General features: G+C 32.7%; 1 protein-coding gene across 1 annotated transcript; it reads left to right on the top strand.

Moving 5' to 3' along the window:
* Nucleotides 1–19: 19 nt before the first annotated feature.
* Nucleotides 20–24514, top strand: LOC129234443 (60S ribosomal protein L7-like). The gene is made up of 6 exons (XM_054868446.1): nt 20–127; nt 4606–4714; nt 15210–15376; nt 21160–21297; nt 21390–21499; nt 24276–24514. The coding sequence occupies exons 1-6, from the start codon at nt 102–104 to the stop codon at nt 24482–24484; spliced, it is 759 nt and encodes a 252-aa protein (XP_054724421.1). The 5' UTR covers nt 20–101; the 3' UTR covers nt 24485–24514.
* The last annotated feature ends 1004 nt before the right edge of the window (nt 24515–25518 follow it).

Genomic DNA, 25518 nt, shown 5'->3' with positions numbered 1-25518 from the left:
TGGATTTTCTGATTCACAGCTTTCTCCTGCGGAGTAAATTATTGTAACTGCGACCGTAACGAATCGTTCTTCAACATCAACATTTGCTGCTTGGTGTAGCGATGGATAAAACTAAGATGGAAACAGGGTAAGTAATCTGATTTAATCTTTATATTCAATTATAAATGTGTAAAAATATGTTTATGAATCATTTTCATCTGTTATTATTTGTTCGCAACGAGACGTATTTTCTCGAAATGTAGTCCGGGACACTTGCTGGCTGTCATGTGAATGGTAATGGAATTCTTTTTTGCAATGCGTCAAGGAGTCTGAGGACCCTTAATCTTCAAAATTTTAAACTTTCTGGAATAAATATATGTTATGCATAATTTAATTCTGAACAGTTGGGTACCTTATTTATTACCATACCAGTGGTCTGTCCAGGATTTTTCACAAGGTCCGTTTTTTGTGAAAAATCAAATAATTTTGTGAAAAATGAATTAATTTTGTGAAAAATTTCGCAAAAAAAATTTTTTTTTTTTTTGTTAAAACGAAATTTTAGAATTTAGAGATGGCACAATCTGCATCAATTAAACTTTAAGTTGAGTGTTTTCCTCTTCTATGACGAGAAAATCATTCTGGATTTTTTTCTGATATTTGGCGGGGGGGGGGGGGGAGGGGGCATCGTTCTTTCAAGTATCAATATTTATCTATCATTCTGAATTACGTTAAATTATACTAGATATACCTGAAAGTACTAGTAACTGCATGATTATGAATTGGTGTAAAGACTTTACTTTTGTGTTAACTTGTCTGGACTAAAATGCAGTAATCCATATGCAGATATTGTTGTCTGCAACTTTTGAATTTCATGATATCTTATTTTCAGAATGTCTAAATTTAATATAATAAGTGTAATAATTTTTAACTATTTCAAATAAAAAAATAGCTTGAATATTAAATTTATATGTTTGAGTTCAATATTTTACACTTTATATTTAAATTTTTTAAATAATTGCTGGGAACTCGTTTCAAAGACATGGAAAAACTTTTCTCTGTGATGCTTTCGTTGTTTCTAGGGGGGAGGGGACAGAATCCCTAAAAGACCCATAACTTTTTTCATAGGAAAAGTTAAAGCACACACTCATGATCATTTTTTCTTTAAATCATGATTTTTAAAACCGACCCTGATGTTAAAAATTTAGAATTTCAAAAATGGTTTTTTTTGACCAAAAAAAAAATCAAAATGTTTAACTTTTTGATCTTAAAGAAATTCTTTGTATAAACTAAGATTATTATAATATTTTTTATAAAAATATTCAAAGTCTTGACATTTTTTATGAAAATTTTCAAGAAGGTAATATCATTAGTTGCTGAGAAACATCCCCCCCCCCATTAACAACAGCTCAGTTAGTGTCTTTGAAAATGACAAAAAAAATGCAAAATCAAAAAATTTCAAAAGTCTATAAAATTAAAATACATTGAGATTGAAACAAAAGAAGCTAGGGTGTTGCCTTTAACCACAAAATAAGGAAGTAATACCAAGTTTCATTAAAATCTAGATGGTAGGTGTTAAAATCCCATTTTTTTGGTTGATTTGAAAAATTTTAAACTATTTCAAATAAAATAGAAGCTTAAGTATATTTTTTTATATTTGAGTTCCATATTCAACACATTATATTTGAATTTTTGTCATAATTGTTGACAATTCTGTTTTAAAGAATATGGAAGAGATTGTATGATGTTTTATGCTTTTTTCCAGAATTGGGGGGGGGGGGCAGAATCCCTTAAGTCCCCTAATGTTTTTCATTGGATAAGTTACAGTACATATTCATGATCATTTTTTAAAAAAATCGTGATTTTTAAAACTGACCCTTTTGTTGAAATTCAGTTTTTTGCTGACATCTTTTTTTGAAAAAAAAATTCAAAATTTTCAATTTTCTAATTTTTTAAAAAAATTTTGTACAAACTAAGATTATTGAAATATTTTTTATCAACATGTTCAAAGTCTTTCTATTTTGTGTAAAAATTTTCAAAAAGATTATAGCATTAGTTACCAAGAAATAATTTTTTTTGTAAACAACCACATCTCAGTTTGAGTGTCTCGAAAATGACAAAAAATGTAAAATCTCCAAATTTCAAAAGACTGTAAAATCAAAACGCATTGATACTGAAAGAAAAAAAAATTAGGGGGTTTGCTTGTAACCATAAAGGGATGAAGTATACCAAGTTTGATCAAATTCCGAGACGGTGGGTGTTAAAATCCCATTTTTGTGGTTGATTTGACATGGAACGACCCTATGATTATACATTTTATATTGAAAATACCGTAGTTGAAAAAATAAAGGCAGTGGTTGCGGCACCGACCGCCGGAAATGTAATGAAGTACCGACCTCCTTCTGCGCATGCGCAGAGTAGAAATTACTGTCTTGGGGTCGGGATTGTTTTATGAACCCGACCAAGGGGGAGGCGTTACGATGGGCGGGATCTAATTTCAACAGCCGACCAATGATATTCTATGCGGTCGGACGAATTATGTATGGCCGACCACACAAATTAAGATACTTTCCCAATGACCATGCTGAGCGGTCGGACGAAATATCTATGGCGGACCACACAAATTCTGATTCTTTCCCAATGAGTCTAAGCGGTCGGACGAATTATGTATGGCAGACCACCACAAATTAAGATACTTTCCCAATGACCATGCTGAGCGGTCGGACGAAATATGTATGGCCGACCACACAAATTAAGATTCTTTCCCGATGACATTCTAAGCGGTCGGACGAGTAATATATGGCCGACTACGCAAATTAAGATATATACGCCGAGCGAAATGATAGTTCTGGAATTAATATAGATATTAAAACGGCATACACGATCTGTAATTATGCTTTAATCATAATTCAATTATTCGATGCGATACATCGACCATCTCCGACCCATGCCCTCGAGTGCCGCTGCTTTGGGTCGGACATGATTCAAATAGACCTTATGAAATTCTATGGAGGTCGGATGTATAATATGAGACTTAATATGAATTTCCAGTGAAATACTATATTTAGCGATAATTTAATAAGAATTAAGGTAGATTTACGGCGACTAACCGATGTGTGTCACCGCCGGTCGTATAATATGGCAGGAATTCTTTTCCGAACTCTGACTCATGCCCTCGAGCACGAAATTCTAGGGAGGAAATCCGTAGAGCTATTCATTTTGAACTCTTTTAAACAGTTTTCGAATATTCAACGTACGCTTTGAAACTCGCACCACGTTCCATGCTGCTAGCCATTTTTACACGAACCAAGAGCACGCACGCACATGGTCGGAAGTAGTTGGAAACTGACGTCGCTAGCTGGAATCGCCGCACCACGCGAAGCGAAGGAGGCGTGTCAATCCGTTGAAAGTGTCAGATTTGCGCACGCGCAAGTTTCTAGGTCGGATGCTGAATCCAGCTCCGACGGTCGGTGCCGCAACCACTGCAAAAAATAAATATGAAAATATCGTGATATTTTCAAAATAAATATGAGGTTATCGTTAGACAGTTTGATTATTTATTCCGACATTTTGCTCCAAAAAATATTGTTATAGACAGGTTATCGTTATAGGCAGTATCATTATACACCTGTTTGTTTCACTGTGTATTAGCGAACCTTTCTAATCGCTAAGATAATTCGCATATGTTCCAACAAATCTTGTGTGTGCATGTCGATGAATTAGTAAAATTCTCATTTGGTAATTTGCAATATTCTTAGTTTTGGTAGAAGTGTTAGATGTGATAAAATAAGTTGTGGTCAAGCCCTGGTTTCCTAGGAGCGAATCGCCGATCTTTGACGTCGTTCCTTGCTGTGACGCTAGATCAAAATCAAGTGGATTCCGGCGTGGCCATTCACAACATCGATTTAGCTTGGGCCCACATGCACATTCTCTAGTTGTCTTAAAATGAAACGCATATTTTCTAGGCAAAAGTATGTTTAACACATGAATCGATCCCTTTGAGTTCTCTTTTACTTTAAATTTGTTCAGAGAGTTTTTTTCTGTAAAATGAGCCTAAATTTGGGTTTACTTTTCTGTTAAGGAAAATCATTTATTGCTAGTGTAGAAAATTTGAAAGTAGCAGTACTAGTTTGATTTGCAGAGCTTAAATGGTCACAGTAGAGCTCCTGGAACTCAAATTAGTTCTGCTAAACATTTCTATAATCATGAAGCTCTATATTTACATTAAATTGCCTTGAGTGAATTTATTTGGAAGATGATTTTTGTCCTTCAAAATTTAACTTATAATTTAATAGTCATTGATTGTTGGAAGCGCTCAACAAAGCCATTCTTCATTTCTTATTTGTTCAACTCTTTTATAAGTTCAATAAGTATTGGGTACAAACAATCCATAGTGACCTCCCATTTGCACTTTCTAGTAAAGCATTTGTAAATATTTTTTTTAACATTAATTTTGCCTTGGGAAGAAAAAGTTGTCTGGACACTATTGTTATGATACTGAACTCATTACACTTGCATCAATATTAATTCATAGTGTCAAAAAAAGGTGGTATTAGAATGTCATCATTGTAAATCTTGTTTACATTGATTTCTGGAAACATAAAAAAATACTGTCTTATCTCTCTTCAGGTCGCCAAAGAAGAAGCTACCGGAAGTACCGGAAACTCTGTTGAAGAAAAGAAAAACGAAAGCTGAACATAAGGCTAAAAGACTTGCATTAGCAATTAAACAGAGAAAGGTATTTATTTTCTCTAATATTTTTGGATTTAAGCCTTCATTTGTTGAATAGTATAGTGAAACCTGTTTGAGCGCCCCCCTCCCCATCCTAACGGCAAATTTTCTGCGGCACTGATTTTTTAATCCATAGACTTAATGTTAAAAACACTCTAGCCACGGCCACCCAACCCTTCTGAACGGCCGCCGAGTGGATGTGTCCATCCCGTTTTTCAGGAAAATCTATTCACTTCCTGTTTTTGATCTACAACTTTTCAGTTCAAGGAGAAGTCATATTGGCTGTTAACCAATTCCGATAATTTTAAAGTAAAAATGTCATTTATATTTATTTTATTAGTTGGTCAGTGTGTATGTATAATCTGGGTTGCAACTACACTGTCGGAGATCATTTTTATGAATCTCTAACAACGTATTGAAGTTCTCAGGAATAAGATCATGGAAAATCGGCGAGAGGATTAAGAGGCTGATTTTGAATTTTCAGCATGGAACAGCAATGAAGTGTTTTGATAATTACAGGGTCGAGTGTGGAAAAAGTAATCTGTTTAACAAATAGGGAAAATAAACATTTTAAAATCAATTCTTAATATTTTTTGGGATTGATTTAAATTAACTTGTCAGTTAACTGTGCATCATTAACGTTTTTTGAACAAAAGCATTTTTATGCCTTTCAGACGCTCTATCTTCGTGATCAATTTACTAATACGTTTTGTAATCAAGAGCAAACTTTATTTTCTGTATAGATTTGGGGGATAGTAAAGTTATCAGAAATTCAGATTCAATGGCAAATTAATTGGTAAGAGATTAACCTTTTGAATTGAAAAACGATTTTGAAAACAGTTGTTGAAGAGTAATAACTTAAGTCACAAATTGTATCCTTTCTTCAAAAAATGTAAACAATAACTAAATAATATAATATTTGCTCTTTAGAAAGGTCTCAAACTTCATTTTATGACAGGGTGGCGACAGGAACTGCGAAAAAAAGTTCCCTGACTTTTCCCTGATTAAGTTCACCAAATTTCCCTGATTTACGTTACCAATGATAATGATTTTCTTTCTTGGCTCTACTTGAAATCCATTGTATGTTTGTATAAAATGCAGTATTTTAAACGTTTTAAGTTGTGTAAAGTTGTTGAACTAAAGATATATTTTTAAAAAATGTTAAAAAAATATTAAGTCAATTTTTGGGGTGCAGGGGGAGGGGGGAACCTACAAAACAGTATATTAAATTTTTCTACAATGGAAAGATTATAGAAAATTAGAAAAAAAAAACTTTACTTCCAGAAACCATTTAGCATAAGAATTTTAAGAAACTATTAAAATTACTCTTAATACATATGTGTATTTATGATAGAACTAAAAAGTAATTGAAATTATTTTGAACTAAGTTTTCAAACAGTATATAATAATTGTTGCAAGAATAACAAGTAATAGTGAAAGAATAGAAGTAAGGTAGTTACTCTTATATAACTAATTCATATATTTATGCAAAACAGATGAAATCATTCAACATCCATTCATAGGGAGCTTTTCTCTAATCAAGAACACATTTCACCAATAAAAAAAATAAAGATATTTACTTAAGTACACAAGTTATCTCTATTTCAAATGATTTCAATATGTAACGAAAAAAAATCTTAGATTGCTTTTGTAACAAACAACTTGCGAAGTTTTCGATAAAGGTGCGTCTTGGCGACTTTTTCAAAGTTTGCCAAATTTTTTGGCGCCAAAGTCTAAGCGCTATTTTCCCCGCTCTGCCAATGAAAAAAAAGGGGGAGAAACGTATTTTTTTTACTAACCTACTGGAAAATGAATGAAATGGAGTTTTTGCATCAGAAATACAGGAAATTCGAGCATCAAAATGTAAACAAAAGGTTCAAAAACAACTAAATCTCGAGAAAAATACTAAAAAACTCAACTGCTTAAAAACACTAAATATGAACTAATCTAAGCAAAAAAACACTGAAAATTCTTTAAAAAAAACGGTAAAAAGCATTAAAACAAATTAACCTATTAAAAAAGAAATTAATTTAAATAATTTATTGCAAAAAAACACTAATTATGAACTAATCTAAATAAATAAACCCTAAACAATACAATAAAATGCTGCGAAAACTAGATAGATATATTTTTAGTAAGCCAGTGGTTGCAGACCGGACCGCCGGAAATGTAATGAAGCACCGACCAACTTCTGTGCATGAGCAGAGTAGAAATTACTGCCTGGGGTCGGGACTGTTTTATGAACCCGACCAAAGGGGCGGGATCTAATTTCAACAGCCGACCAATGATATTCTATGCGGTCGGACGAATTATGTATGGCCGACCACACAAATTAAGATACTTTGCCAATGACCATAAAAACATTAAAACAAACATCAAATCAAAAATTAATTTGGGAAATATCCTCAAAAACACTACTATTTAACTAATCTAAATAAATAAACTCTTAAAAATTCAATTAAAAAATAAACCCTACAAAACACGAGAAATTCATTCATTTCCCACCATTCATTTTCCACGGAAGTAGGATAGAAAAAAAAAGTATTTTCACCCTTTCTTTTTCATTTGCAGAGCGAAAAAAATAGCGTCTGGAAATGGGGGGGCAAAAAATTTAGCAACAGTTGAAGGAAAACACATAAAATCACAAAAATAAAACGGCATGGTTGCAAACAGGTTTAGCCTGATTAGAGCAAAATCTAAATATATCTGGACTGAAAAAAATAAAAAAAACGATTGGAAAGGATAAATTTAGGATTAAAATAAATATTAGACTCCAAAAAATTAATTATTTTTGTAAAATTAAGCACTACAAAAGAAGGGGTGGTTATGTAACAATGAAATCACTGCATCCCATGCCGTTTTATAAAAACTATTTTACAAATTTAAATTTAAAAAAAGTAAAAAGTTGTACTCACTGCTTGCAGGTTTTTAATAAGATCCTCTTAGTTTTTTGGAAAAAGAAAAACGCCCAATTTAAATTAATTTAAAAAAAAATTTGGCCACGAGGTGAATTTAATTTACCACTGCACTCCCATCCGAAAAGCGGGGGTGGGGGGAAAGGCAGGGGGCGCTCCGTTCCGTAGAGTGGGTAGTAAAGGGGTTGCCGTAGTGGCGCCGGTTTGCTATGAGAGCAGTTTATCGCCAGGGAAGGGGAAAATAGTAGGGTTGCCATAGTATTGCGACAGTGGCGCTTGGTTGCCATACGAGAGAGATTTATCGCCAAAATTTGGCGACATTTGGAAAAGCACCTTTATAGAATAATCCCCAACAACTTTGAAATGCAAGAAAAAAGAGAAAAAAAAGCAATTAGTTAATTTTAAAATATATAAAAGAATACAACTTGGTTATAAGATTAAAGAATCATTTAAGTCTGAAGAAAAGAAAACCTTTATAATCTGCAGTGATAACAAATGGTATAACAGCAAAAAACAAAGTTTTTTTATTGAAAGTTCAATTTTAGCAATTAAATTAAAAACGCGAAGAAGTAATAGCTTTTAAGCTTTTATAGTATTAATTCAAAAACCAAAGATTTCTTCTTGAAATCGTGATTACAATACGTTAATTACTTCGAGACAATGAAATAAAGGCAAAGGAGCTAAGGCATTAATGAAGGCTTCCTCTTTGCCTGTATGGTTGTTTATTTTACGTAGCATTGAAAGCGTAAAAGGAAATTTTAAGCTAGGTAAAACAAGCAACCTAACAGACACTGAAGCAATCTCAGGAAGTTCATCCTGTGGTTAATAAGTAAGATTCGATACTTTGATGTTGAGGAAAAAAGATGCACTAATGAGCGGCAGTGTATAATCGCACCTCGTTAAATTTACTTTTTTTTTTTCTTTGTTTGAACAGATAATTGGCGGAAATTGCGTAGGGAATTATAGTACTTAATTGTGTGAAGCAAAAAAAATTTTTTGTTCATGAATTTTCCCTGATTTTTTATTTTTTCAAAATTCCCTGTTATTCCAATGACTTTTCCCTGATTAATAAAGTTCCCTGACTTTTCCCTGATCTGTCGCCACCCTGTATGAGTTAGACTTGCTTACATTATGTATTATAGAAATTGTATTGCAACTGTAACGTAAATGCTTTAAAGCGGCCACCCCCTCTCAACAGCCGAAATATTGCTGATTGGAGGGGTGACCACTCGGGGAGATATTTAATAACAGGGCGATATGTGTAATAAAATAAAATTTCAAAACAGTTAAAGGATACAAGAGTTATTGGATAGGACAGTAAAAGCCATTGTATCACCCCGTTTGCACTGGCGGAATTAAGCCGCTTAGTTTTCAGCTAACCTACTGCGCATTCACTTAGCGCATCTCAAAGCCGCTTCAGTTGAGCGACACTGGGAAGCCGCTCAACAAGACCAGGGAGTAAAAGGAAGGAGACGAATCTCCATGTTAGCAGTTTGGCAACAAAATTCCACTTCCGCCAGAGGCCGCTAGAGTATCATCTCTCGCACTACTTATATCTTTTCGCTCGTAGCGAAGCATTGTAAACAAGTGTGTTTTAAAAACTATCACCTGTATATTTGGAAGTATTAAACTACTTTCGCCATGAAAGCTGTTCAAAGAAGCATAGAATACTTTACTCCACCCTAGGTTTTTGGCATATTTTGCATTCGATGTGTTTAATTTGTATTTCTGCTACGACTTTAGCGAGCATTCATTCTTGTTATGTGTTGTGCAATTTTGTGTTCTATTTTGTATATTGTTTTTGATATGGCTGTTCTGCTCATTTGCCATGAAACTAAAAATAATTTTAGCTGGCTTTTGAAAACATTTTCTCCCAATAAAACCCGTAAATTACGATCCGGTTTTCATAATTTCTCTGAGTACTATGCATTTAATTTTAAGAGTAAGCGAGAAGACTTGATTTTAAAGTTATTCATTTAAAAAAATAGAAAGAGAGTAGCAATGAACAACTAAAGTTTTGGAATTTAAATCACTAATTTTGTTTCCTTCTAGTTATATTTCCATGTCCTTTTTCTTCTTATTTATTAAATTTCACATATGCTTAACTTGAATAATAGAAACTCCACTGTAGTAGAAAAACTCAATAACGCACTCATGTAGAGAATTCAATTGAAATTAAGATTGAACTGTTTAACTTATAATTTTCATCAAAATATTTATGTTTTGCTTTTTTTTTCTTCAAATTTCACTGAAATCCAGAGCAGAGCAACAATTTCAAACTAAACGTAATACATAAAGTTTTATGTAAGCTTATATCACACGAAATTTATGTATGGGAGGAGGAGAAAGAAAGTAACTATGGTAAGTGAAAACGAAACTTAGCTTGATAAATATAAGCAATAAACTAGATTAACGCTTGAATTAAATAGCACTTTCTTGTAAGATTCTTTTTTAATTGTTCACAATTAACTAACGAAAAAGCAGTTTTTTTTTCAATGTTCAAAGTATTAATTATTTTTTTTCTTATCGTTTTTAAAGATTAATCCACCAGAAAAAAAAGGGGGGAAAACGGCTTTTTCAGCAGAAGTAAACAAAAAAAGAAACTAAATATTATTGCACATATTACTGTGAAATATTTAATTTTAAATGAGCTTATATCATGCAAAATTTATGGGGGAGGGGGGGAGAGGGTTGATCGAAGTTACTGCATAAATTAATTGGAGTAAAAGAACTAAGGAGAAAGAAGATCGAGGACACACAGAATTAATGTCTAAATTCTAGAACAAATATAAGAAAGAAAGTAATTTTAGGTCCATCGTGCTGACCGCGCGATATTGAGTTCCAACAAATTTTTCGTATCAATGGCCCCAAACTAGCTAACTGCCGGCATCCACCCAGTCGAATACTCGGGGTCGGTTAAATCAGGCGAGCGAACTGCGAGAGATGGACCACTAGCGCCACCATTGGCGATGGAATAATCCGGTCACTTTTTCGCCCCGCTGCCAAAGGAGATGAGGCTCCTTCTTTTAGCCTCCCTAGGTTTGCAGTTAAACTTTAAGTGCGTTCTCTAGTGCAAACGACTTTTAAAGTAAGTGCGCTTAGCTCGTAAGTGCATTGATGGGTTGAGCGCGCTTAGCTCGCAGTGCAAACGGGGTGTATTTGTTGTGGTTTTTACGATTATGTCAAAAACCTTTCCAGTCCTGCTTCAAACAAGTTAGAAGTTCTTTGAGACTACAAAACAATCTTGTGTGCGTGAGACTACAAAACAAGTATATGTTGTGCTATTTACACTGTTAGACAAATTTTTAAAACATTGTTACATTCAAAGCCTATGATGAGATTATGGCTGCCACGCTTCTGTCCAGGTGACCGAATTTCTTCTTTTCAAAAATTTCCGTCATCGGAATTTTTTTTCTTTGCATCTTCTCTTTGCAATAAATCTATTGCATCTTAAAAAAAAAAGTAAAAACTGTTTTACCCCTCTTTTTCGTCTGCATTTTGAAGTCCCTCCATCGTTGATGCCGGAATGGAAGCTTGCCAAAGCGTTAGGGGAAGCAAGTGTCACTCCGCTTCAGAGTTAATTCGGGTCAGTGGGTGTAAAGGGAAGGGAAGTCTGAAAGAATGTTTATTTTCTCTTAAGCTAAAATGGAAACGTGCCTTCTCCGCTGAAAAACTAGTTTCATGTTTGGCACGATGATTTTAGCTGATGAAACATTGATTTGAACTTAAGGGCGAATTTTATATAAATGAATGTGCTTATCTTTTTTTTTTCGTGTTCTAAATGATTTTTATTAGAGACGTACCGAGTACTCGGTAACTACTCTGTACTCGGCCAATACCGAGTAGTTACAAAAAATTGAATATTGTCCAAGACAGATACTAAAATTTATATAAAAAAAAAGCAAGCATTATATTCTGCAATCATTTACAATTAAAAATTATAAGTAAAATTTAAATTTTGATAATAATGAAGTTTGTAATGCTTCAATGGAATAAATCTTTATTTTAATGTCCCTAAAGTTAACAAAACTTATTTATTAAAAATTATGCAAAAAAAGTAAATATAGAAAATATGGAATTTTTATATTAAAAATGAATTTTTGCTAAAAACAAAAATTAGTCATAAAAACTATAAAAATATCTTTGCTTAAAAAATAAATGGAAACAAACCAACGTTAAAAGCACAGTGCAGGAACACTGCAGACATGTGTTTTGGTGTTACAAGGAATTTCTTTTTCAATGCACAAAATGGGAGCTCGTGGATTTAAAGACAAAACTCGGATTTTTTTGTCGTATGTCTTTACATTCTTTAGCTCACATGTTATGCACTGAAAAAGACGTTCCTTGTAATGGGGGGTCAGAAACACGTGTCTGCAGTGTTCCTGCACATTTGTTTTATCTGCTTTTAAAAATTATGTTTGGCGGACTAGAACATAATTGATTGGTATACAGTGAAACCCCTCCTAACGGACACCCCTCTTATGCGGACAATTTTTGATTCCCCAGTTCCAATGCAAAAAAACATTATTAAACCCCTGTCCTGCGAACACCTCTCTATTGCGGACAAAGGAAATTGTCCTGTTAGTATCCGCATTAGAGGGATTTCACTGTAATTTGTTTTAATTCCAACTTGATTAATCATACCTTTTATTTATTTATTTTTAATTTTAAAAATATTTTTTTTTTGTAAAATTTGGGACACAAAATTGTTTATACAATGCGTAATTAAATTTCAGCAGGAATTTATAAGTTTTAAAAACTATTATATGGACAAAGAGGTCTATACTACTGTTTCAATAAGTTCAAAATTCATCACATGTGTGTCGGTGGTTCTTCTTAAAACATAATTGGTACTTAGTAACTCGGCCGAGTACTCGGTACATCTCTAATTTTTATAGTTAAAACAAATTTTTCACTTTTGCATGACACGAGTGTTAAAAATAAATGCTGTTGGAATTGGCTGGATGAATGTTGCAAGAATGGGCATAAACACAGTAATTGGTGCAAGAAAATAAATGAAGCTGGATTTTGCTTTTGTGTGTTGTGCTGAAAAAAAGAATAGCGGGACCTTTATGGAACCGTATCAGAAAAATTGATTATGGAAACAATGGAAAACAGGCTCTGTTTAAACATTCTAACGATCCTGCCCATCAGAAGTGTCTAATTTCAGAATAATTTACCCAAACATTACCAGGTGAAGCGCCAGTTATTGCAAAAGCATCAATTACTGATCGCATTGCTGATCAGAAGGCTGTATTATCAAAATTTCTGTGTCTCGAAAAGGTTTTATTCTTCTGAGGACAAAAAAAAAACTTCCATCTCAGGGGTCTGTCCAGGATTTTTCACAGGGTCCGTTTTTTGTGAATAATCAATTATTTTTGTGAAAAATCAAATTTTGAGGTGGCGCAAACTGCATCATTGACACGTAATGTTGATTGTTTTCCTCTTTTCTGTTGAGAATATCATTCTTGAGTGTGTTTCGAGTATTAGAGTAGGGGAAGGCGGCATTACACTCTGGGAGATGGGCACCCCTCAAGTATCAATATTTATTTACCATTCTACATTATATTAAATTAAACTAGAAATGTTATATGTATAATATTTAAAATAATGTTAATAAAGAAATTCTGGCAGGGATTCAGCATTTAACTTTTTGAATTGTTAAAAAGCATAGAATTTTGTTTAAAACTTATAAACTCCATGATTTTTACAAAAATAAAAAATATTTTAATTGTTTACCTCTTAACAAAGCCTTACCAAACTTCGAAAAATCAGATTCCCATAGCAGATGCAAAGAGATCGCAATCCTCAAAGTGAAATCATCAAAAGTATAAAAACGGCTTGTAAAATAAATATTTCTGATAAAATTATTTTAAAATTGCACTTTAGAGTGCTATGATAAACATTTCATTAATATCTGGACACAGTTGAATCTAAATAAAAAATAAACCATCGATTCAGCATTTAATTTTTTGACTCATAAAAGAAAATGGAATTCCTCTTAAAACTTAAAATAAGCGTTGTTACAACCCCCCCCCCCCCCCATCCCTACTATCCTTTGCAATCCTAAGTTCATTTCACTATATTATTGTTTATTGAATCATAAGCCGGGAGAAAAATGCTTAATGCTTAGGACCGACTTTTTCAGAGAAGTTTGCAACAACACCGCTGCATAAAACAAACAAGCAAAATTATAAACCAAACTGACTTTCAGCTGTTAATTTCCATCATAGAAACCAACACCAAGCATTTATTAGGCCTTAGTAGTTATTTATCGCTTGCAGGAGCATCACAAGAGCATCTTTTTTTTTCTTTTGCAAAACTAGCAGATTTTTGTATAAGTTGATACCTCTAATATAACTTTAAAAAAGGTTCCAAACATGCTGTGTTATTTTGATTTGAGATTTTCTCTTCCAATAAACAATTTGTGAAAGATCCGTTTTTGTTTATCAGAATTTTGTGAAGGGTCCGTTTTGGTTGGTGGGGATTTTGTGAAAGGTCCGTTTTGTTTGATCAGATTTTTGTGAAGGGTTCGTTAACGGACCCAAATCAGGGGTCTGGCCAGAGGATATTTGGGTCCGTTAACGGACCCTTCACAAAAATCCGATCAACCAAAACGGACCTTTCACAAAATCCCGATCAAACAAAACGGACCCTTCACAAAATTCTGATAAACAAGATCGGATCTGTCACAAATTGTTTATTGAAAGAGCAAATCTGAAAGCAAAAAAAAACGCATATTTCTGTGTATAAACCGATAATTTTTGGAACCTTTTTTTAAATCAAATTAGAATATTGATACTTGAAAGAGCGATGCCCCCCCCCCCCCCCCCGCCAAATATCAGGGAAAAAATCCAGAATGATTTTCTCGTCATAGAAGAGGAAAACACTCAAGTTTAAGTTTAATTGATGCTGTTTGTGCCATCTCTAAATTCTAAAATTTCGTTTTAACAAAAAAAAAATTTTTTTTTTTGCAAAATGTTTTGATTTTTCACAAAATTAATTCATTTTTCACAAAATTATTTGATTTTTCACAAAAAAACGGACCCTGTGAAAAACCCTGGACAGACCCCTGCAAATTTCCTCTGGCCAGACCCCTGCAATCTGCTAAAGTTCAAAAGATAAAACCTTTTCATTTGGCCAAGTATAATATAGTGCTTCTTTGTGGTTTGTTTCTTAAAAAGATTAATTTGAATCACTCTCCCTTCCGTGAGAATTATCGGTTTGGAAATACAAAAGGCTCAGAACTGAGTAGGGGTTAAATGAAAAACTTTCATGGGCTGAAATAAAAAAAACTTGATTATGGGGGTTGTCAAGCTTTAGATTTAACTTCAGAAAATGATCCCCCCCCCCAACCATGATGTGAGATGTGTCCCCCTTTTATTGACTTATTAACTTAATCTATTCCTCTTTCTAATGTAGATGCACTTATTCTGTATATAATTTGTATTATATTATTAGCAATTGTGTTCTAAGTTGTTTTTGCTAGGCCCTGGACCATACATTTTCAGAATAAACAAAAACTTGCTTTAGAATATTTTTTTTTTTTTTTTTGCCAGCTCTTAGTTTTATTTCTTTTTTATCCAGCTTAACAAAGAGAAGCGCAGATTAATTTTCAAGCGTGCAGAGAAATATGTTAAAGAATACAGAAGGAAAGAAAGAGATGAAATTCGTTTGAAACGTATAGCTCGTCACCACAAAAACTTTTATGTACCCGAAGAACCAAAACTTGCTATTGTTGTGAGGATAAGAGGGTAAGTTTGATAATTATAACTAAATATTTTGTATATTAATTTGAATAAGACTAAATATTTATGTTAATGTTATACGTAGAGCCTGCATTATTTGCACTAAAATCTATGCAGAGAAAAGTTATTACATCTAAAAAAGAACTGCTTGACCTTTACTTTTGCACATACTTGCCAACTTTACTGTTTTTAACGGAAAACTCCCGTTTTTTGCTTGCATCTCCTGATTTCCCGTTTTTTTTTAAACGATTTTCTCCGGTTTTTACAGCTTTTCGGTCAATCATCAAAAAGTTTCACTTTCTTCTCAATAGATGGCGCTTTTTTCTAATCTACCAATGTCAGAGGATAGATTTTCCAATTAATAACTCATTTAGTAATAATTAATTTTTGGATGCTTTCCACATTGCATGTTCAACGAAGCACGTGCTTTGCCGAAAATTGCAGCAGATTTCAATCTTTTTGCATCTTGAAAATTTTTCAATCATTTGAAAGTTATTTGAAGAAATTTGAAGTTATTTTAACAAGTGCTACCCTTATTTTATATTTTATTTTCATTGTGCATTTTTTTTTTTCGGATTTTAGTAATTATAAATTTTTGTCGCTACTTTTTTGTTAGAGACTGTACGAAACTTTAAGCAAATTCACTCCTTATTTGTTTTTCTTGCTCTTATTTAAAATCATAATACAATTATTCTGTTGTGAAGATATGTCGCTGGTGAATCACCTATATAACTCTAGTGGAATCTCCTGTTTTTTTCCTTCGGAGGTTGGCAGGTACGTTATGATACCTTTTTAAAAACACAGGGAGCAAATTCCTTATTTTTGAAAAGGGTAGGGCGCTGGGCTCTTAAAAAAGACCTAGCGGGACCACTACAAAACTAAAGTAATATAAATTTAAAAAACGCAATTTTGCAGTTTCTGCCGTTTACCATTCCACAGCAGAACTGTTATGGGCAAAAAATTTCAAAGATGCAAAGAAAATGAAAAAATTGCAGTTTCTGCCATTTGCCTGCCCACAGAGGAAAATTTCTGTTCTGCCAAGGGCAGGTAAAAGTAAGTGCATTCTGCCGATTACCTGCAAAATTTAGCGACAAAAACAACTGCCATTTGCCTGCCCACTGGAGAAAATTTCTGTTTTGCCGTGAGCAGGTAAAGAGCAGTAACTACATACTGCGGACTTCCTGCAAAATGTGATAAAAGCAGTTACTGCTAATTAACACTGATATAAAAGAGTGCTTTTTTTTTCCTGCAGCAACCAAATGAACATGTTTATACGATTAAACTATAGTAATATAGATTTCATAAATGCAAAAACGTGAAAATCGAAAAATCTGCAGTTACTGCCATTTACCTGCCCACGACAATATATACAAATATCACACCCTTTTGAAATGATGGTTAGAATAATTTGAATCGCCTCTGGTGTATTGAACAAAGAAAGCTATTGGCTATTTTTCTCTCATTAGGTTAAGAGTAGATTTCTGTTTAAAGTACAAAATAATGCTAATTGCATGTACATTTTAAAATGTTTGACTTTTTTTATGTTTTCTAAAAAATATAACAAGTAAATACTACACTTAAAAGAAAGATTTGGAATTTTTGTACCCCAGAATGATTTTGTCATTGATTTTCCTTAAATTTTTATTTGTTTCAATTCCTGGTTTTAATTTAATATTTGTCAGTCTGATTTTTCTTGACTCTTGAGTTTTAACTGGTTAAAGTATTGGGTCATTCCATGTCAGTTCAACCACACCCCAACACCCACCATCTCAGATTTCAATGAAACTTTGTATACTTCTATGGTTCATTGTCCTAAGTAACCTCCTAAAGTATTTCTTCTCTATTAAAAATAGTTTTTATTTTATGACCCTTCAAAGTTTTGAGATTTTGCGTTAGTTGTCATTCATAGTTCTCTCAGAATAAACTGCAGCTGTTTGCAAAAAAAATTATTTCTCAACAACTAAAGATAAAAAGTTTTTGAAAATTTTCACATTATACATTAAGACTTCAAGCATTTTAGAAAAAAATATATATAAAATCTAAATTTTTATTCAACAACTAAAAAAAATTAACGAACTAAAAATTTTAAAAATTTTTCAATAAAAAAATGATTTTCAAAATTTTAATTTTTTGGCATGAGGGTCTAAATTAAAATAATTTATATATTTTTTTAAATGATCAGTAGCATGTGTGCTAACATATAAAATGAAAATCTTTAGGGGACTTTGAGGGATTCTGCCCCCTTGCCCCCCTTATTTTGATAAAAGAAAAAAAAATCGATCACAATCTTACAATCTTAGCTAATTACTAATAGCATCAAAGAAAATTTGAATAATGACATACATTGGTGTTTGAACCCAAATTTAAACATTTTAATACTCAAGATTTTTTTGAATTGAAAGTAGTTAATTAAATAAATTAATAATAGACAATAAAAACAGGTTATCGCGAAATTCGAAATTTTCCTACAACAATTTATGCATACTAAAAATTATTGTTTAGTATGCATTAAGACAACATGGAAATTTTAAAAAAAATCATCTAATTCTAATTTATAACTAAGCAATTAATACAAAGTATTACAAATCCTATAAATACCAGCTCATAGTTCTTAAATTCCTTCTAAATTACATCTGTTTTCCTACTAAGAAGATTAGAAAAAATGTATGTCATTCTAATTGTTGTGTTGTGTGTAATCAGATCTAGGCCAAATACAAGTAAAAATTTGATATCTGTCCAGTAATGATTTCTCTAACCAACTGGGCAAAGAACGGACTAAAAGACAAATTCGAAGCTAGACACTTCTAGTTCGCAGAGCTTTTAACTTGTATCATTAATCTAATATCAAACTGAAACATGGATTTGTTTTCCGCTCATCAAACAGATTACCCCAGAAAAGTTCAATTTCCCATGCCTTCTCCAAAAGATTTTTCTGTATTCGCTCCTGAAGGGTGGTATGTTGTTTAAAGTCACTTTTTATTTTATATAAATGATTTATAAACATTCTACTCTAAATATTCCTGTTTAAATACAGTGAAACTTCAGTAACTCGACGCACTGATAACCCCTGTAACTGGACATTTATTTTTCTTAGGGTTGGCCCAGTGCCAAATTCAATGGCTGAAAATCTATCTAACTTGACACACATTTGCGAGAACCCCTATCAGTCTGCACCCAATTGCTATTCTAGTTCAATTTTTTCTACCAACATTCTTCCATATTAACTTTTTCTCAGAGTTTTAGGAAATCTCTTTTAGAGAATTCTGTCTTTTATCCAGGGGAGTAAGCAACCACTCTGCTATTAGTGCAATTCTAAAAGGATAGCATAAAATATACCAAACTGTAGAGAAAGAAGGCACCATTATACCTGTATTCTAAACAAGTGTGAGCAGGACTTTTTATCTTTAACAGACATGACTAACAAGAACTTTTATCTCTTTTCAACAATTATTTATTTATTCTTCACAATATATTCAAATATATTATTGATTTTACTATATACTTTTCAAAGAAAGAAAACGAAAAGAATAGAAAATTCCTTTACTAAAATTAGTTTTCATAATGTGAATATTAAGCATCAGTAAGTAAGTGATACACACAGAAACTCTTTAGGAATTAAAATTTTGGAACCCCAGTAAGTTGACATCCACTTAAGTCGAAATTTTTTCATGTTTCCTTGGTTTGTCGAGTTATGGAGGTTCCGTTGTAGTTTGAATTAGCACATTTTATACCAATTTCTTTTCTCTATTCTATTTATTGCACTTAATTGCATTGCACTAGTGTACACCCCCAAAAGCAGTTGAGGAAAAGATGCAAGTTATGTTGGGGGAGGGGGGGGATCCGGACAAATATTGTTTTTTTTTCCCTTGGTTTCTTATTCATATTAAAAAATATATAAAAATCCATTGAATATGAGAGATGCAATTTATTTCCTCATTTGCTATGAAGGGAGGGGGGAAGGTAATTTACTTTATTTAGAACATATTATTACTAAGCAATCAGGCTATTAACTTTTAAGGGGTGTTAACTGTAATTTTAAGAAATGAAAAGGATGAATTTGTTGCTGTACATCAGTAACATTAAAATGAAAAACAGTTCCACTGTAGCAATTTTTCTCAAACATAAGGGTGGCGGTGGAAGGGGGGGGGATCCTGAAAGTGCTAGAAACTGCATGATTATGAATTGGTGTTAAGACTTAATTTTTGTTTTCCTTTGTCTTAACTAAAATGCAGTAATCTGTATGCAGATATTGTTATCTGTAGCTTTTAAATTTCATGATATCTTATTTTTCAGAATGTCTATATTTTAAACAATTTTTAATTATTTCAAATTTTTAAAAAAGCTTGAATATTAAATTTATATGTCTGACCTCAATATTAAACACACTTTATATATAATTTTTTTTAAAGTAATTGTTGGGAACTCTGTTTTCAAAGACATAGAAGAGCTTTTCTCTATGATGCTTTTGTTTTTTCTGAAGGGGGGGGGGCAGAATCCCTAAAAGACCCATAACTTTTTTCATAGGGGAAGTTAGGACACATACTCATGATCATTTTTCATTGTTAAACATGATTTTTAAAACTGACCCTGATGTTAAAAATTTGACAATGGCTTTTTTCACCAAAAAAAAAAAAAATCAAAATTTTTCTTTTTCCATTTTTTAAAAAATTCTTAGTATAAACCAAGATTATTATAATATTTTTAATAAAAATATTCAAAATCGTAGCATTTTTTATGAAAATTTCCAAAAAGGTAAATTTATTAGTTGCTAAGAAACAATTTTTTCCTATTAAACAACAGTTCAGTTTGAATGTCTTAAAAATGACAAAAAATGCAAAATCAAAAAATTTGATAAGTCTATAATATCAAAATACATTGAGATTGAAAGAAAAAAAACTAAGGGGCTGATTTTTACCACAAAATAAGGAAGTATACCAAGTTTCATCAAAATCTGAGATGGTACGTGTTAAAATCCCATTTTTACGGTAGATTTGAGGTAGAACTACCCCATATTTTAAGTTATTTCAAATGAAAAGAAGCTTAGATTTTTTTACATTTGAGTTCAATGTTTCAACACACTATATATTTGAATTTTTGTCGTAATTGCTGAGAATTCTGTTTTTAAGAATTTGGAAGAGATTGTATGATGTTTCCTGCTTTTTTTTTTTTTCAGAATAGGGGGGGGGGGGCAGAATCCCTCAAAGTCCCCTAATGTTTTTCATTGGATAAGCTAGAACACATATTCATGATCATTTTTTAAAAAAATTATGATTTTTAAAGCTGACCCTCTTGTTGAAATTCAGAATTATGTCAGCACCTTTTTTTGACAAAAAAAATTTTAAATTTTCATTTTCCTAATTTTTTAAAAATTTCTCATTTAAACTAAAACTATTAAGATATTTTGTATCAACATGTTCAAAGTCTTTACATTGAGTGCAAAAATTTTCAAAAAGATTATAGCATTAGTTACCAAGAAACAATTTTTTTAATAAACAACATCTTCTCAGTTTGAGTGTCTCAAAAATGATAAAAAATGCAAAATCGCCAGATTTCAAAAAGCTATAAAATCAAAATGAATTGATATTGAAAGAAAAAAAAAATAGGGGGTTGCTTGTAACCATAAAGGGATGAAGTATACCAAGTTTTATCAAATTCCGAGACGGTGGGTGTTAAAATCCCATTTTTGTGGTTGATTTGACGTGGAATGACCCTATTACCTAAATCCAAAATAGTTGATTTCATGTGCTTGTTTCCATGAAGTTCATTTTTGATTAATTATTTCTTTTCAGTATCAATGGAGTAAGTCCTAAGCCTCGTAAAGTGTTGCAGTTATTTAGACTAAGGCAGATCAACAATGCTATGTTTGTAAAATTAAATAAAGCTACCATCAACATGCTTCGTATCGCGGAGCCTTATATTGCTTGGGGGTGAGCTTCTTTTTAGTCTCTTTTTTAGCAATTGTAGTGAAAATTTTGCTTGTGATTAGGTGAATGATCATTTTTTTTAAATTCTCCTCCAGGTATCCTAATTTGAAAACTGTCAAAGAATTGGTATATAAAAGAGGATTTGGGCGAGTTGATCACAAGAGAATTGCTTTGACAGACAACAAGATCATTGAAAGGCAATTAGGTATAAGATATAATATTTGGAATTTGTATTTAGTCTTAAGATTAATTTCATGTAATTCATTATTTGTACATTTATAACTTCTTGCAAGATTGACATGACAAGTATTATACCAAGTTTCTATTAACCGAGATTTCCATTATTCGAGGATACTTGTGGTCCCAATTAGATTGGATAATCGAGGTTCTACTGTATTTATATATATATATATATATCAGGGTTCGTACGCTTACAAAATTCCTTATTTCTTTATTCTACATGACCGTAAAGATTTTCTTCTACTGCCAGTCCGATATGAGTGATTGCGTTATACCAAATTTTACCAAAATTCTGCTATTTTTTCTGTTAATACTTTAAATCCAAATTTTTTGTTAGTTTTCCCCACATTCAAATTTTTTTCCCAAATTTCTGACGATTATGCCGATAATTATTAACGTTATAACACCTTGTAGACTTGTTAAAGCACCATTCTAATTTTTTTTTTTGCTTTAATAAATTCTTTTATTTGCAAGTTTTAGACTTTTAATGCTTTCATTTTGATTAATAGTCTGTGGAGTTTATGACAAAAATACCCAAAACATTTCACTTCATGATAGCGGTCTGAAATTTTGCACAGTGATTATGTATTCAGTAAATTACCGCCCATTAGCCAGGGCTAAAGCAGAAATACGTGAAATACACCGCCAGCTCAGTCATTTCCAGCCGAGGACTGCAGTTTCATGCTTATTAGCACTCATCAGCCCGGCATAGGAAAATGACTGAGCTGGAGATGTAAAGCCTCTTAAGGAAGCCAAGAGTGCGAAACAAACTGGTAGCTAATATAGAATTAGCAGACCAGACGAGTGACCGAAGCAATGGTTCGGTTCAACTCAAAGATTGAACGCGAGGCAAGGTATATTCAGTAAATTACCGCCCATTAGCCAGGGCTAAAGCAGAAATACGTGAAATACACCGCCAGCTCAGTCATTTCCAGCTTGCAGTCCTCGGCTGGAAATGACTGAGCTGGCGGTGTATTTCACGTATTTCTGCTTTAGCCCTGGCTAATGGGCGGTAATTTACTGAATATACCTTGCCTCGCGTTCAATCTTTGAGTTGAACCGAACCATTGCTTCGGTCACTCGTCTGGTCTGCTAATTCTATATTAGCTACCAGTTTGTTTCGCACTCTTGGCTTCCTTGAGGCTTTCCATCTCCAGCTCAGTCATTTTCCTATGCCGGGCTGATGAGTGCTAATAAGCATGAAACTGCAGTCCTCGGCTGGAAATGACGGAGCTGGCGGTGTATTTCACGTACAGTGATTATGTATATATCTAAGAACAAAAATTCACCGGGAGGCATTTGGTCAGAGGTCATGAACCCCCTGTGATGTCATAAAAATGGCCGCCTGATTAAGGGAAGAACGTGACGTTCGTTTAACTGCTTAGAACTCCATTATAGATCTTCATATTGTGATATTCAAGTATGTCATTTAAAAGCACTTTAAAAAGGCTATTTAAAAGTAATTGATATTTTGGTCCTATCGCAAATATTATTAGTTATTACGGTTTTAACGTCATCAAAATAGCCGCCTGGAAATCTTAAAAATGTAATTGTACAATAATTATGTGCCAATTACTGGGTCACAAGGTGTCATACACTGGTGTATCAGGTGCCAAATACTGGTGATTTTGGTAACTTTTTGTGTATATATCATACCTGCCAACCCTTCCGGATTTCCCGGAAGTTTTACGGATTTTTATGTCCTTTTCCGTTTTTCCGGTTATGAGCAAAATCTTCCGGATTTTTCACGTTTTGTAGGAAAAATAATTATCTCGCCAATTTTGGCGCTAACGATACTTTTGTGGAACGCGGCACCGCGTTTTAGGCCAAGTAGCCAAGGATAGGTTGCCATAAGAGAATGGCACCAGAAGAAGCGAGGCAAGATTATGACGTCACTGAGTGATACAGCGCATGACTTCATCGGGATCCAATCAAAGCAAGCGTCGCGGCGGGCAACTAGGGGCACAATTTCGGCGCCAATTATCTTCTCATTCTCTCAATTCGAGCTGTTTTTGCTTCGTTCTTTTTTTAAGATGAGTAACAAATGTTATTTCCAAACTTTTAAAGAAAGCAATAAAAGTAATATTTACTAAACGAAAGTAATTTCAATTGATATGAAATTCATAACTAATATATTGTTAAATGTAAAGAGGGTAGGTGTCCTGTTTGATTTTATTTTGCGTTAAAATCTTGTGGATAAAAATAAAAAAATCTTCCGGATTTTTTTTCTCGGAGGTTGGCAGGTATGATATATTTTTATAAAAATATCAATTCAAATATTTTTTGACTTTAGTGAAACTAAGGTAAGTTTAGGACAAACTCTTTCAATGTGGCAATTACTGGGGTCGTTACCCCTGTTTTGTTTTTGAGAAAATACTAATTTTCAATCAATATCACTTATTTTTTATTAATTTTCAAAATAAAACATTTTAATGGTTACCCCCTCCCCCACATTGGAATTTGATTAGGAGATGTCTCACTTCTAAGAAGCAGTAAATGCATATTTTGCTATAAATTTAGTATGTTAGTGCATCCAATATTTGGTATGAAAGCAAAAATAAATATTGGAGTTGTACATATATTTTCTGAAATACTTCAATAAAGTAAAACGAACTCCTTAAAAACTCCTTACTTTTCAAAGTAGACTAGACAAAGTAGAATTACTGATTTTCCGAAATCCTTTGATTATTTTTTATAGTTTCAATGTTACGTGTTCTTATTGATATTTGTTTCTTATTTAGGAAAGTATGGCATAATTTGTATGGAGGATCTAATTCATGAGATTTATACCTGTGGTCCAAACTTCAAGAAAGCAACAAACTTTTTGTGGCACTTCAAACTCAACAACCCAAGAGGTGGTTGGAGAAAGAAGACCATTCATTATGTTGAAGGAGGGGATTTTGGAAATAGGGAAGGAAAGATTAATACCATCTTGAGAAAAATGATTTAAAACTGAAATAAAAGTGTAAATTTCTGTTAAGTGTTTTGTCTTTTTTCTTTCAGCAGATTTTTAATATAGTCATCCTCTATGTTTTTTCTTTTGCTTGTAGACGTAATTCTTCCATGTATAAAACTAATAAAGTAACGATTGAAAAAGTCAGCAGGGGTTTTAAGGTGTAGGTCACTATTTACCCTTAAATGGATTATTTCAGAAGGAGTGTAAGATTAATGGATTTCCATGGAACTTATGCCCTTTCTGAAATAATCAATTCACTTGGTTTTGTAGATTTTTTTTCCTTCTTATAGTCTGACTAAACATTTCTGACGTTTGCATTGATAAATTCCTGTAACTCTTTATAGTGAATAAAAGTTAGGTTTCTAAGAAGTTCTGGTTGGAAGTCTGGTGGACCTGCGTCCAGGAAACCCCATAGCACCTACAGCCTTGAAATGTTGTACAAAATTACTTCAAGCCCTGGGGTGTGCACCTGGGGTTTTATTTTTTAAAATTCAAATTAGTTTTTTTGTAATTAATTTTTTAAGCTCAAAAATCGCGTAAATTGCCTATTAAAGGGGTGAAAAATTACCTGCACCTATTAATATTATATATTGTTGGAAAGGGCAGAATTTTCCACGTTCTATGCAATTTATTTCAATGCTCCAACTTAAATACAGTAGGAGTCATTTGCGTATTTAGCTCGAACGTTTTTAGGCTTGGGTAAAATTTAGGCACTACTTTCTTAGTTAAATCTACCAGTAAAAAGTGAAAGAATTGTCCCACAGTTTTCTTTTTGACACCACTGAAAAGAACGGCTTTTTTTACTCCAGATCTAACTCAACCTTTGGTTGAAAAACTAAGATTCTATCTCCAAAGAAAAAGAAGTTACAAGCCATTCAAATAACCTCACATCCATTAAAATTATTGATGTTTTATTTGGCGTTGCCATAGTTATGTCTTTTATTTGCATGTTTTTTCTTACTCACAAACTTTAAGGGTTTCGATTTTAACTGAAAATATTAGACTCGATTCAATTTAAGCATCAAGCT

Source organism: Uloborus diversus, chromosome 1 (genome assembly GCF_026930045.1).
Source record: "Uloborus diversus isolate 005 chromosome 1, Udiv.v.3.1, whole genome shotgun sequence".
NCBI classification, from domain to species: Eukaryota; Metazoa; Arthropoda; class Arachnida; order Araneae; family Uloboridae; genus Uloborus; species Uloborus diversus.
Note: the sequence above shows the minus strand (reverse complement) of the source record. Positions and strands in the feature narration are given on the sequence as shown.